This window comes from Notothenia rossii (assembly GCF_949606895.1).
Source record: "Notothenia rossii genome assembly, chromosome: 8".
Taxonomy (NCBI): domain Eukaryota; kingdom Metazoa; phylum Chordata; class Actinopteri; order Perciformes; family Nototheniidae; genus Notothenia; species Notothenia rossii.
The window spans coordinates 28,578,751-28,594,005 of NC_136906.1; the positions used below are offsets into that span (position 1 = coordinate 28,578,751).

Sequence of the window (15,255 nt, forward strand, 5' to 3'; positions counted from 1 at the left end):
AGAAGGGGGAAAGACATCAGACTGTTTATTGTTTTTATTGTTTTTCTCTTCATTTGTATTGACTGCGCCCTTGGCTTTAAGCCTGGAAACGACAGTGGAAAATGATTTATTGAGAAACAAGAGTGATGACATGTGTTTGTGTGACTTAAACGAGCAGTGGAGCTTGCGGTCTTTGATGTTAAGACCATTTCGGCGGGAAGATGGGGGCATGGTTGCACCCTGGAAACACATGAGCATTTAACACTGGAACGTGTTCTGGAGCTGGAGAACAGGAAACTTCCAGCTCTTTTATCGAGGAGAGGAGAGGAGGCTGTCAGGCCGCTCTTTTCTTCTTCCTCGCTTGATGGCTGAAAATCTGGGCCGGCTGTGCCTGAGCGGCTGCTGCCGGAACCGGAGACTTTCTTGGCCAGCTTGTCCTCGCCTCGAGTCTGGGCTGGAGACCCGGGGCGGGCTGTGGCCTCTGCTGTTTCGGGATCTTGAAACGGGCAGGACGTGAGGCAGCCTGAGCGAAGGACTGCCGCGGGGCCGTTGAAGGCGGCGGCTGGACCCTTCGGGGAAGACAAAGCCGTAGAGCCTAATCCTCCTTCTTTTTTGGATTCACAGCGCTGTTGTATTGAAGCCAGAGCGGTGCCAAATATGCCCTCGGGAACAATAGGCATGTCCAAGACGTCCTCTTTATCCCGGTCTGGAAGGTTCGTCAGGTTAAGCCACCTGGCTCTCTCCTGTACCACCATTATCCCCAGCGTTTTGGCCGTGGCTTGGACTGCACAGCGCTGCACACGGAGGCAAATGTCCGTGATTGCTGTGATTTCGTCCCACACGGCAGGCTCAGGTTTGCTCGTCATGTCCTTGCAGAGCTCCGCCTGGTAGGCGGTCAGCAGCGAGGAGACATTGAGATCCCTGGCGGACAAAGCGGCGGCTTTATAGGCTCGTTCGGTCATTGCTGACTGGAAACAGTCTGCCTTTGCCGGCAGCGTGGGGTTCCTGCTCGGTGCCGAAGCCAGCCGCGGTTGGAGGTGGGCTGCCATCACCGGCTCCATGGGCGGCATGCGGAGCAGGCCGAGCTTCTCCATGTCCTCAAAGTCCAAAGAAGAGGAACCCTGGATTGGGGCCTTGTTGTTGAAAGGGCGGTCTCTCCACGAGACCGACACCTCATCCAGCATCTCTGGAAAGACTGGGAGAAGCTGCCTCTTCATCCTCGCTGCTTGGGGCAAGTTCTTCCCCTCATAGCGAGATCTGGAGGTCTCCTTGGCCACTTCAGGCCAGGCGATGTCCAGGCTGGACGCAGCGCGTTGGCACAAGGCCTGCAAGTCCATACTGAGGCAGGGCGAAGCTCGTGTGCTTTCGCCCGGGGGAGCGGACATTGCCTCCGGCTTGGCAGCCTGGGCAGATGAAACGGAGATGTTATCTTCGTGCTCATCTGAGTCGGATAAGAGGAACTCAGAGGCACCCTCTTCATCCTCCTCCATATAATCCAGCTCTAGGACATCCCCCGCGGGTGGAACCATGGTGAGGTCCAGTCGGGAGCCCCAGCTTGACACAGCGTGGGGCTCCGCTCTCGCGGTTCTCGCCGCCACCGGGCCCCAGCCTGACATGGAACAGGGCTCCGACACAGCGTGGGGCTCAACCTCCGCTGCGGTCGTCACCATGTCTCGATTGCCGGCCGGCGAATCAACAGACATGAAGAGGTCCTGTCCCGACAGGCTAGCTTGGTGCGCTAGACGTCGGCGGAGGCTCTTGGTGGTGAAGCGGGCACAATGTCCGCACGAACCGGGGGCATCGATAGCCTCCTGGGCGTGTTCCAGCCCAAGGCAGGACGAGCAGATCTGGTGTGAGTCCGTGCTCGAAATCTTAAACCCGCAGCCGCAGAGCCGAGTCTCCTCCGGTGTGAGCGAGAGAAGGGTCCATCCTCGTTAGCCGGGGTGTTGGCGTGGAGGGACAAACTAGTAACAGGTATGTTACCGTTTGAAAGAAAAAATCAAAACCTTATTGTTATTCCGAAAGGAAAAAACGGCGGGCAGATTTTTTAATATTAACTGGTGTGTTAATATATTTTATCTCCGTCTCCTCTGGTGTGAGGGAGAGAAGAATCCGTCCTCGCTCGCCGGGGTGTCGGCGTGGAGGGATAAACTAGTAACAGATACGAAAAAAAATCAAAACCTTATCGTTATTCCGAAAGAAAAAACGGCGTGGCAGATTTCAATATTAACTGGTGTGTTAATATTCAATTCAATCTTCTTGCAAAGCAAGAGTAGCCGGCAGGCGCCCGTCGACCGAAAGTTAGCTTGTGGTTCAGTCTGTGGACAGTTAAGCTAGCCCGGCTACTGATATTTTGAGATGTGCGCCGAAGCGAGAAGAGGTGTTTGAATGACGCTGCGACGTAGCGCAAGCTACTTATAGGGGGGTTGGACCCCCTGACGTAGACGTCAAGATCACCAGCCAATCAGGATTGGCGTAATGAGATTAATGCTTCTGTTTGCATTCACGTTGAGGCGCATCCCCATAGTGAGACATCGAATGGAGTGTTATGAATGAGAACTAATGTTAAGATTAAGAAGTATTACATTTCTCTCCACTAAGGATAATGCTTATTGTTTATGCATCTCTGCTAGTTAGGATTCTAGCAGGCATTTGTCAATCCAAGCTAGGCACTTTACTATTGCCAGCAGATCAATCATTTCCCAAAAGTCTGCTCAATTTGAAAACAGTGGATATACCAATATCATTCATAATGGCTGTTTCTTTGGCAGAACAAAACAGCCCAGAGCTTGAAAAGTCCTCCAAAACGATGAAATAAGCAGTTGTTTATCAGTCTAAAAAAAAAACATGATATTAATAACATAGACTCTAATCTGCTACCTGTATGGTCAACATTTGGCTAGATTATTCTATCTAAAACTATTTGGGTTCCATTATATTGATTGAGTTCATATTATAAAAGCTGAATGGTGCTGGACTTTAATCTATGTTTTGATTAATCAATTCCTGGAGCATGAAATCGGGACAGTGAAAAAACTATTAGAGCACTCAGTTAGACAGTTAATTTTAAAGGAAAATCCTTCCAAATGTGTCTTTGAATAAACTTGTTTTGTTGTATTATGCAGGAAAAGTTGTCACAAATCTCTGATCATATAAATATATGCAGTGATTTCCTTCAGTTACACACAAAATGCAGTTGCACAAAATCCACTTGTTCTGTCATTATGCATTTAGTTCAATATACTGACCTAAAATACAAGCATTCTTTGAACCATTCATCTTGTGGTCTGACAGATCACATCCTCCGAGGCACAGCATTGTAAAGTGGACCAAACGTAAGTTAGACAAGAGCAAAACTCTGATTGTCTTCGCAGGAACATTTGCCAGAGGCTTTCTAAAAAACTAGAGCAGTTGTTTTTGTATCTGTCTGTCTTGGCTCAGACCTAAACTTGCTTTTCTCTTCCTCTGCCATCCACTGCATTTAAAAACCACTGACACAGTTGCAGTGTCACCTGTCTAAAGTGAGTACAGAAGAGTAATATAAAGCAGCCAGGGGGGCAGTGATCCAGTATGTACAGTTTGTGAAGAGTAACTTAAACTATATACTGCTCGGATCAGGGTAATGTTGAAGAGAGATATATAGTGACAAAATAAATTATATATCAGCAAGTACAGTGTTAAAGGGGCAACCATCCCTCTTTGATGTTTAGGGTTAGAAATTGGAGGAAGTCCTTCCCGCAACAATCGGTTGTTGTTTTTTATGGTTTTCAGAATGATTTTAGAAAGTCTGAACACCGAACAAATAAAAATGTTGATCCAAACCGTGGTTTGAAATACATATAAATACTTTATTTAGATGATCTCAATGCAGATAGATAGTGGACGAACAAATCCAATTTGACCACTTGCAAATAATAGTGTAAAAGGTATGATATTTCAGGAAAAATTCAAATCATATAAAGCCTGTCTAGAGAAAGAAGGTCCTTTAAAAAAATGTATGATAATTGTCTGGGAGATGAGTATTATCTTTTGAGAAAGGTGATACAAATGCAAGATAGTGAAAAATAAGGAAAGTACTTGCAAAGCCCTTTTTAAACCGTCCATTTGTCTGTATTTTGGTATTACAGTACGATAAGCCATATTTTTTATGTAATGCTTTCTAGTAAAACCTGTTTGGGTAATTCATCTTGCCAATCAACCGTGCTTTATTCTTGTCATTACTGTATTTTTCACGCTAAAAGTGAACATGGTGTTGCGAGATTATTCAAAAAATATGTAATCCAAGATGTTTTAAATGATTACTCTACTTCTCTTCCTTTTATCCTAGCAAATGCAGAGAGAAAATTCATGCTCAATTGAGTATTACATGAGTCTTGCTCTACGCCATCTATAGTGTCATGTTTTTTTTTAAAGTGGCACATGGCCACGGAGTTGTAGGACTGTTCCTGGTTGCCGCGCAGGATCTACGTGACGTCAACAGTATAGGAAAGCGACTCCAGGGCATTTCCTGCTGCGCCGTGGAGGCTGACATATGTCGCAGCAAAGAGCCGTTGCCAGAAGGAACAGAGTGATATGGCTGCAGTTTAGTCATGTGACCAAGGGAACCATACACCACTTCCATCTCCTCTGCTATAATGCCAATCACTGCAACAACAAATAAAGCACAATGCATAATGTCAATTTGGCTTCAGCCTCTTTTGAGCTAAGTGAGTGCAATCTCTTGTTTCTTTTAGATTTTTGGATTCTGTCCAAGTCTATCAATATGCACTCCTCACCTGAGTCATTTAAATAACCTTCAGCTACCCATTGGGAATTGTAGTGCAGGTAAACACAGCAGTTTGTGTAGTGGTCCAGTAAAATCTGAGAAGAAGTATTGGTTACGCTGACACAGAAACAGCTGTGGTTTAGAGATAATCACTGCTTTACACTCATCTATCTCCCACTCAGACCAGTTTTAAAGCATCTAAACACTAATCTTCGAGCTGCAAAGCATTCATTTAACTGGAAATCGCAAGATTTCAGCGCAACAAATGTGATAACATTTTAGATGGTCAAAAGAGTTGACTGAACTGTAGTGCAGAATGTCTGGATGTGTGTTGGTATAGTGATATGAGGTATTCTGTATGTTTTACCCTTGTGAATGTAATCTCAGCCTTGAGAAGCTAAGCTTCCACTCAATGGTCGTAATCTTCTTTGGGACTGTACACTATTACTGTGAGCTTCTGTGGACAACACTGCAATAGAGCTTACTGACTGAATGGTTGATACCCATTTACATTTACCCTGGTCATAATCTAACATACATTATCCATAGTATTGTGCACTATGATATTATTCTGTATGTCGTGAGACCATAGAGATTCATCAACCAGGGGAGATTTCAGTATTTCTACAATGTCTCTAATCGTCTCTATTCTAGATTTTAGATTTCTGTATCAACCTGGAAAAGTACTTTGGTTCTTCGCAATCTGTTATGATATAAAAATACATTACATACAGTAATAGAAAATGTAATCGTTTTCGCCCTATGCAACACAGTTTCTATTAGCCAACTGTGAAGAGCCTGCTGGCAACATTATTTGCAAACAACAATGGTGTGATCCAATGGATGTATAAAAAGAACTGGATACAGCTTCAGAGGCAGGGCCACGTTCATTCCTATCAAAGTTGCTCAGCCACTTCAGAATGTGTTTCAACAGCTGGCGCACTTCCCAGTGGCTTGGTGTGAATGCACATTTAGTGTGAACCAAAACAGAAAAACATGTTTACATATAGTCGATAAATGTGGACGTAGATAGTGAGTCTTTAAAAAAAAAGGCAAAGTCATTAAATACCATCTCTGGTAGAAAATACCCTGCTGTAATAACAGATAATAAGAGAGGTGGGATGAAACCAAGAAGAAGCTACTTCCAAGTGTGGCCATGTGGAAAGTGTATTCATAATTAGCCTTTAGATGTATTCAGATACAACAATATAAAACTTGTTAACTCCAAGCCTACAGGGGTCTGCATTTTGCTCCTGAAAATCTACTGGTGAGGAATTCATATTACATTTTGTGTAACCGACTGTGACTGTTTCATCTCTTTCCCTACAACCATATGCCTTGCACAGTACCGTACATGCTCTGCACATCGACAGTGCGGTCGTGACTTCAGGCTTTGAGCTGCAGCTGAGCCTTTGGTAATGCCCCAGGCTCATTTGACCTGCGCTATCAGTCTGCTCTCTGCTAATTGAGCTGTTGAGATCGTAGTTTGCAAGGGCCTTTATTCTGACAGACCCTTGGGCTAGTGAGTATGCACAAAGCATACACAAACACATGCATAAACACAAACACTTGCTCGCTCTGACACCCTAGCATCTGTCGCGAGGCAAACTGATTGAAAGGCGTTGCAGAAGCAGGACGAAGAATCAGCACATATAGGAATAACGCAATAACGCTGACAGATTTGCTGTGGGATGGCGAACGGAAAGGGAGAAAATGAGTAGATTTATACGATCTTCTCAAGCTCCTCCGTGACTAACCTGCATAAGAACCTTGCTCCCAGTGTAGATGTATGCAGCCAGCCTGCCTCCACTGCAGACTAATCCATCTTAGTCCGCGGCATGTCCCTTACACTGAGCTGAGACCAATTCCTCGTGAAGACGCTGATAACCGCATTTCATTTTTGTGAATATTACAGTAATCAGTCATTTGGGGGCAAGCGTTTAAAAATAAAAGAAAGCTAAAAATAGTAGCAACATTATGGCATCGCATAACCGCTGGCACAGTTACAATGTAATTATATATTTTATTTCTGTAGGTTTTGGTGTAATTTGCATTATTTCCGTAAAAAAACAATGCTTGAAAAACCTCCTCACTGTTTGGTGGATGTAAAAAGAGAGGTGTGAGAAAAAACAGCAGTGATTTCTGAACATCTTTCCAGGGGTGTGAGCACAGTACAGTCAGAGGCACAAAGTCAAGGGATTTAACAGTGACGTCTGAAATCATAAGATGCTCATACATCACAAGACCACTGAACTTCTTTCAAGGACAACAAGGAGACAGGCGGAATCAGATCACAAGCCTGTTTGCAGTCTCCGGATACCTGACCCCTTCAATTCTCAGCTATGAAGACCTGGCACTCAAGGTGGAGTGGTTTTTCCCAAGGGAGGGACAGGGTAAGGAGGAGGCCACCTACCTATCAGCCCAAGGGAGGATGAGTCAAAACATATATATTTCTACTTTAGATTCAAAGCAAGGGTTATTTTTCATTTTATACATCTAATAACTCTATACCCTCACACCAAAGTCACATTCTACAAATGACTCACCATTTAATTACAGTGTTTGTTTTGCAGAGCAATGCAGCACAAGATGAGGCACAGTAATAGGAATCTGCTAGAGAATCAATAATCTCTGCTGTACATGCACAGTCGCATCAATCCATCATCACTGTCACATTAATCGTGATACCTCTGTATAATTACTTTAAAGAGACGAGGCCATGGTTAAGACGACTGCAAGCCTGGTATGTTATATATTTTAATTCTGCTTTCTATAAATCTACCTTTGCTTATGCGTGACTCATTGCTTATTGGATTTAGTCATTAATTATGGTTTCATTTCCATATTAAGTGTGCGGTTGATGAATAGTCTGTTAACACATTGTTGATACAAATGTTTTTGGTCAAGATGTTTGGTGATCGGGATCCCGATACGAAGCACGACTACGTATTAAATAAACGACTTGACTCACATGCTGGTGTTGCTTCCGCTAAGATGAAATAGTCCACTCCACTGTGTACCAACGGCTGGAAATGTGGCACCAGCAACTCAACTTAAAATGACTACGTTTTATGTAACTGTCCAAGTTTCTTCACGTTTATTTTCCATTAACCAGTCTTTAAATACTGAAGTGCCCATACCATGTTCCCGTTAGTGTTTACTCCCTGTTTGTCTTCTTCTGATGTACAGAGATCTTTCCTTTTCTTGCACTGTTTTTCTTTTCTTTTGGGTAGTGAATTTACAAGCATTGCATTTAATACTTTTTTTATTTCATAAATACTATCCATTGCTTAATATTTAAGAAACATTTACTTATCCTAAAGTTTAGAGATTGGGATATACAGCATATTCGGGTTGCCAGATTAGGAGAAATTCCTTCAATGTGCTCATCTTTATGCCTTGATTAAAGCTAATGGTTGCAGATGCACTGCAAACTTGTTGATGCCTTTTTAAAAAGTAAGAAAACACATCACACAAAACTGTTTAGCTTGTATCTAGCATTTCCAATGAAAGAAAGCCCCTTTGAATAAGCCAACCTACACTTACTACATACTACTAACTACCTGCTACTAACTACCTTGTGGATGAAAGCAAAACTTAGACTCTAGACATTTCAGCAACTACATCAAAATGTGTGATACAGTCTTTGTGTTCAGCCTTTTTCCACCAAATACAAATGGTTCGGTAAAGTGCACTGGCCAGGTTTTCTTGCCTTTACTGTACGTTCAAAATGATGCAGAAAGCACTTTTAAAGGGTGTTACGTCCCCACTAAGGTCTAGGGGACCTGGAGACAATAACATACAACCAATAAAAATTAGGGAGTCAGTGTAACAGTTGACAAAAGGTTTATTTTGCGTAAACCCAGAACCAAACAGACATATAATTGAAACACTCGGTTGGTGAGGAGGAGGAGGAGTCAAAGGATTGTGCCAAACAAAAGAAACAAGCATAACAAAACCAGGCCTATCTCTACATCTATCCTTTGAAACCAAAACTCAAACAAAAAAAACCCTCACTAACTAAACTACAAAGAATTTGACAAAACAATATACAGGGGTGGCAACAATCCGCTAACCTAGTGTGTCTGAACATTAGTTAGCTACGTGGTGAGAAATGTACAGGGTACCCCAGACTTAACTAACTCCTCCACCTCTCAACACACACACTTTCACAAAGGTCAGACAATTCAAAGTTCATGAGTTGCTAAACACTGCAGGCTCCTTCATCAGCAACAGGCCCAGAGTGAGAGAGAGAAGACTTCCTGGGTGCCTCCTTTATGGTCGGCCCTGGCTGCTGATAGGCCAGCTGAGGGTGAGAGGATCCAATCAGCCATCAGATTCAGGTGCACAGGCAGATTCCGATCAGCTGCTGATTAGCTGTGCAGAAGACAGGGAGAAGAGAGAAACACAGGAGGGAAATAAAACCCCACAAGTACAGCCTGCCTGGCACGTAACAAAGGGTAACTCTGTACTAAATCACAGCCAAGAAACAGTTTCTGGGTTTTTTCTTTCAGGAATTTTACCAGGAAGATTTGGCCACACCCCAGTCCATGATGTCATTGCGTTTTTTACTTTGACAACTGATTGTAAAAACTCTTTAATTGAGTCCTACATTGAAGAAAAAACGTATTTAAAAAGGTAAAAGCATCACACACCACAAGACAGTAAAAAGTATTTTTCCCACCACTTTTGGAAGATAAAACGCCCTCATTCCCCTCTCAAAGTCATTGCATTTCCAGAAAAAAAAGGACATGTAGGGTAGGGCCAGAGCTGGTTAAAGTTATAGTGCCATCCCTCTGAATTTGCAAGTCGTGATGACGGCCAGTGTTTGCGCTGCAAAAGTAAGACGTGTGAGTTTAAGTGATGAATGGGGTCTACAGTCCCTGCAAGAGCAAAATAAAGCAGAATCACTTAACTCCTGTCAAAGCTGCACTACAGACCCTACTGGTTGGGGAACACACTTCTCTATATGCGATTTGTCTGAGCACAAATTATGCGTGTGTTCCCTAGTGTGTATAAAGAGGGTCCTCTAGAGATCCCACTGCATATTATACAAATTCAATTAGGGTGCGGTAATTCTGCTTGTTAGTCAGGAGAAAATTGCATGCAGTTAACTAACCATTAAGGTCTTTCTATGGTTTCCATCTCCCAGCAATATGATGTTTTCCCTCTTCCTACAGGGCGAGGGCTCCAACTTCCTGCAACTGGGATCCTCCATCGAGCAGCAGATCAACGGCATGTTCAAGGTGATGGAGGAGTACAACTGGGACAGCTTCGTAGTCATCACCAGCCTCTACCCAGGCTACGAAACCTACGTGGATTATGTTAAATCTTTCACCGACACCAGCTACTTCACATGGGACCTGCAGGACGTGCTTACCTTCGACATGTCTGCTGATGGCATGAACGACCTACGTGCAGGAAGGCTGCTGCAACAGATCGACGCCCAGGTGCTGTTGGTGTACTGCTCCCATGAAGAGGCTCAGTACCTGTTCAGCATGGCGGCAGAGGCCGGACTGGTTGGGCCGGGTTATATCTGGATTATCCCCAGCCTGTCAATGGGGAACCCAGACATGCCCCCGCCTGAAAGCTTCCCTGTGGGGCTCATCAGCATCATCACAGACCGGTGGAGGATGAGCCTGAGGAAGAGGGTGCGGGACGGAGTGGCTATCGTGGTGAAGGGCGTGCAGAGCTTTCAGACACAGAGGGGCTTCGTTCCCGAGGGCCAAAGTGACTGTCACAACCCGGTCAAGCCATCTGATAGTAATGACACTCTGTTCAGGTATTTCTAATTATTCACTATATATGTTATGATATTTTAGTGGGGAGCTGTTTTTTTTATCTGCTCCTGTTGCTGTTGATTCTTGTCCATGTTTACATGTTGTCTTGATAAATTCAAGACTATGTTCTTTTCTACAAAACCAGTCCACTTTTAGTATTATTAGCTTTCAGGAACTGACAATTCAACTCAACACTTCCTGAACGCATGTTTCACATTAAAGCTTTTAGGCAGCTGAGAAGACAACATTAGTCTATTTCTTAGTAAGTCTTTAATCATATAAAAGAGCAGAACATGTAAAGTTGTACTGACAGTCACTTTGCAGCGATTTAAGAAACAGCCAAGTAGAAGAAATTGGAAATATATTTAATCCAATAGTTCAGTATAAATATAACTAAAATTACAAACACTTTTTTAAATAAAAACACACACAATGGAAATGTACACTTCCAATTCCTTTCCCCTCTATGTGTTTTATCATTCTTTTAGAAACTGCACGTTTTTTCTGTATTGTTAGTCAACTGCTGGTATTTGATTCATGGTCATTATTTGAATACCACTGTTATTTGGAAGACTCATGCTTCATAGTTTCTGTGGAATAGATCAAAGTATTTACATTTTGTAAATGTTTAAAAGGATGTTTAAAAGGATATTTGACAGCGGGGTTGGACATAAATTCTTTGTACAGCTCTTCTACATCAAAAAGGCACTAACACAATTGTGATGCTTGTTAAAAAAGGAGTTAGTGGCCTGTGGTGGTTCTCTTGGCAAACTACACTCACATTGAACAAAAATGGCCACTTGAAGTCAGTGGTCATAAATGACAACAGTGAGTTACTGAGTGGAGGATCGTCCCACAGAAACAACTTTGTAGTGGATGGCTATTAATGGTGCTAATGGTGATATACAGTATGAACCCATGTAGCTCTAGGATACTTTCATTTTTCAAATTTAACTCCTGACTACAATGAATATTAAAGTTACTGTAACTAGGCAAGAGTCAAATCAAATATACAATACAAATATAATCTTCAGGACTAAAGCTTGTTTAATGACATTATTTAGTCCTTATACCTAGAAAGTAAAATAGGTCTTAGGTCACTGCTCTCCTTAACAATGACTCTTATGAATGGATAGGCTTGGATCATAAAAAACTTTGTTGCTTGAGATTAAGACTTTTGTAAAGAATTTTAAAAAACAATGCAGACAATTGGCGATCTGCAGTCTTTTGGTGACATAGCACTAGAAGTAGTGCCTTTGTTTCTCATAGAGGACAGACATTACTTGTAATGCCCCTTGGAGGTCATATGCTCTTTTTTGTCTCTTTCATTGCCTCGATTTACATGTGTAGATTATTATCTGCATAACCTTGATGGGATACAACAGAAGAATGTTGGCTGATGTTTACATTGGGAAAATGATTCTCTTTAAATCCTGATAAATCATGAGGTGTCTTCATGTCTTTGACTTACATCTGTTGGACCTGGCGAGAAAGAGTTCAGATGTTGTTTATTTATTCATGACTTCCCATCTGTTTGGTGCTGTGAAGCACATTGTATGGCGACTGTCACATTCCCAAACTGTGTCCTCAGCCTCACTGCTATCTATCAGCTCTTGTCCTCAGCACTTAGCGCTCCCCTATATCGCTTGAAAGCTGGGTGGGTTGGTGTTGATGACGATAAAGGGTGGGGCTTCTCCTTATTTAAATCATGTCCAAAAGAGCCATCTGACGCCATCTGTGCTACGCATCGTAGAGCACTTTTGAGGGAAAATGTTTCAATAAGCAGAGGGAAGAGCCAGAAAAGAAACCAGCATCAGCTTTTAGCTCATATAAACCAAGGTCATACATGGCAATGTGTGTTCAAAGCATATTGTTGTATGGTCACCAAAGGGATGCTAACATCGTCAGACAGTACTCTTGCATTATGAAACATCACTTTCTCTCTCTGATGTCAGAAGCTTTTTTACTTTTGGAGTCTTCAGAGCCGTAGGGTAGACAACTTTTTCTTTTGTAAACCCAAAACGTCCAGAATGTAGAAACAGTGAACCTTATCTCAGCTTTGATACTGTAAAACGCCCCTTCTGTTAGACTTCCTAAACACAGCAGGCTTGATTTGCGTAGCAGCAGCTCTCGTCTGTAACGTGAAGGTTGGGAAGATAGAACAAAGCGCTTTCCATTAACTTTATAGTTCGTAATTTATTCTCTTTCCAGCCAGATCAAACATTACCATCCTCCGCGGTTCTCAGATTTGTCCTCACTTGATTGGAGATTTTTTTTCACACAAGCTTTTGATAATGAGTCAGCACACCTGTTAATGGGATTATTGCAGATTACCAGATTAAATAGGCTTTTCACACAGACAAGAGCTGAAGGCTATTCTCCTCACAGCAGGCTTTCATCATCTCTGCTGGAGTATTGGCTGAGGTGAGAGAGCCGTGTCGCAGGTCTAATATAACAGGAAGTGAGTGAGGACACAATGGAATCAAAGGAGATCACAGTTTTTGTATCACGGTGCAGAAGCTGTCAGGAAACCTTGTGTCTCTGTTATGACAACGACACAGCTTTCTGTACGATGAAAAGGCATTTGTGAATTTATCCAATCAGCCTAAAATGGCTTTGACACAAGAGTAACATAGATGCTATTCCCACAACTTGGGAAACATTTAACACAGTAAAAATGCAATATGTATGGCATTTAAATAGAACAAAAAAGTTTTTTTAAAATGGTTTTAAATAAAAATGAGACTACGCTGTGCCTATGTGAGGCCGCACATGAGCTAAATGCCCACTGTATTGTGATGTTTACATGTTTGCATGAGCTAAACAAAATAAAATCATGGCATCATTATATTACGGTAAAACTATTATAGTCACATTGACCTTGACTATAATCAGTTCATCATTGGATGTTTGTGCCTAATTTGGAAAAATTCCCTAAAATCCTTCCTGATATATCTCTTTCACCAGAATTTCACGGAATGTGAACAACTCTGAACCAAAGTATTAAGTCAATTAAAATGTTGACATGATCATGTCTCCTGATGAAAAGTGAGGACATGAAAAGAGGATTTAAGTTCCTGAGGCAAAAGTCTATATCCTTACCAAAATAAAAAGCAAACCAGAAAATAGTTGTCTAGATATTTCAAAAAGGAACTAAAAAGTCGTGCCGGAAGACAATTCAGGGGTTGATCAAAGTAAAGGGGTTCGTCCTCTGCTGACCAGAAAGTTCTGTACAGAATGTTATAGAAATCGATGTTATAGTTCGTACTTCAGTCATACTTCCAATTATAGAGCCAAGACACTTTTGCTGTTATATGATGGTGAAAGGAGCATCTTCCAGGTTTTGGTGTTTAACCGTTCAGATTCAGGACAGTACTCAAATATACAGTATAGTCCATCAAGAAGGAAGTACTGTATAGACGGTGTTTTGATTACAGGAAATTGCATACTGTTGTTTTTTTTAAATGTCAATTATGATCATCTTTCTCTTTGTTTCTCTGTAGGCACATGTTGAATGTAACCTGGGAACACAATGACTTCTCCTTCAACAATAACGGTTACCTAGTGAATCCAGCCATGACAATTATCACTTTGGACAGAGAGAGACAGTGGGACAAGGTGAGCCTTTCACAATATGTTGATAAAATATTATGGTTTCTTTCCTTCAAAGGATCAGTTTTGCACAAAAAAATGTATTTTATATTTGACTGTTGCTAAACGGTTATGTAACAATAAAGACAAATTGCAGTTTTGTTCGGCAGGTACATTGTTGGTTTCATTGATCTTGCTAAAGGCAGTCATTTCATACATCACTGGTCTGTTTGCAAAGACCATTCAGAAGAGTCAGAGCACCATTGATACCCATTAACTATTTAATAAAAGGATAGTTTCCCCACACAAAGTACAACATCACACACACCTCCTACCCTCCATCTCGTTAAAAAGATATTACAAGAAAACCCACGCACACACGTTTATATGTTGCTTCATTGACTTGTCTGGAGATTGATTAATTTAACCGCAGGAGGGCGGATGTGTTGTTGACGTCCTGACTGGAGGGAGTTCACTTCCTCCACTGGTTGTATGGGTGTTCAGTTAAACATCCAAAAATAGTAAACAGCCCCAGGTGCTTCAAAAGCTAATTATGTAATATTTTTAAAAAAGATCTTCCCGGGGGAGCATGATCCCGGACCCCCCTAGAGTATGTGAGATCCACTCAAAAAATAAAGCAGGTTCACATGGATAGGATACTAGATAAGTTTGCCAGACATTTGGTGTTTTCCTTTTCCTATAGTATATTTTAAAGGTTTTTGTGGATGTAAATTGTCTGCAAAGGCTAAAATCCCAAAGTTCCCTTCAGAGGGAGTTTCTCTCCCACAAATAAAGCACTTTTTGAACATTAAAGCATGTAAGCATTTGACAGTACAAAATCAAATATGAACCTGAAAATGAGCATAATATTTAATATCTTTAATATTTTCTTTGGAAAAAACAAAAAGGACTAGGTATTTGGAATAATCAAAGTGGTTAAACATGTCACTAAAATAGTATTGTATGATGGTCCATATTGGGCACAATTCAGTACAATTGTTAAACTGTTAGCAATGTAAATCAACGCCTCATGTTAGAGTTGGCTTGGCATAAATTCCAATAGAAAAGCCCTACTGTATAATACTGTTACGAACTTGTAAAGTAATATACTTTATTTCCAAAATGTGTATACAAAAAAAG

The 15,255-nt window shown here is 41.8% G+C and overlaps 1 protein-coding gene across 3 annotated transcripts in view; it reads left to right on the plus strand.

The window, feature by feature from the left end:
- The window catches only part of grin2ca (glutamate receptor, ionotropic, N-methyl D-aspartate 2Ca), an 89,425-nt gene that overhangs the window by 30,473 nt on the left and 43,697 nt on the right, over positions 1 to 15,255 (plus strand). For 2 of the 3 annotated variants that reach the window (XM_079643357.1, XM_079643356.1), the window contains exons 3-4: positions 9,925 to 10,526; positions 14,028 to 14,142. In XM_079643357.1, coding sequence (XP_079499483.1) covers positions 9,925 to 10,526; positions 14,028 to 14,142 — 717 coding nt within the window. Of the gene's footprint in view, positions 1 to 9,111; positions 9,383 to 9,924; positions 10,527 to 14,027; positions 14,143 to 15,255 lie in introns of those variants that run through there. The other variant, XM_079643358.1, reaches the window with a different exon arrangement.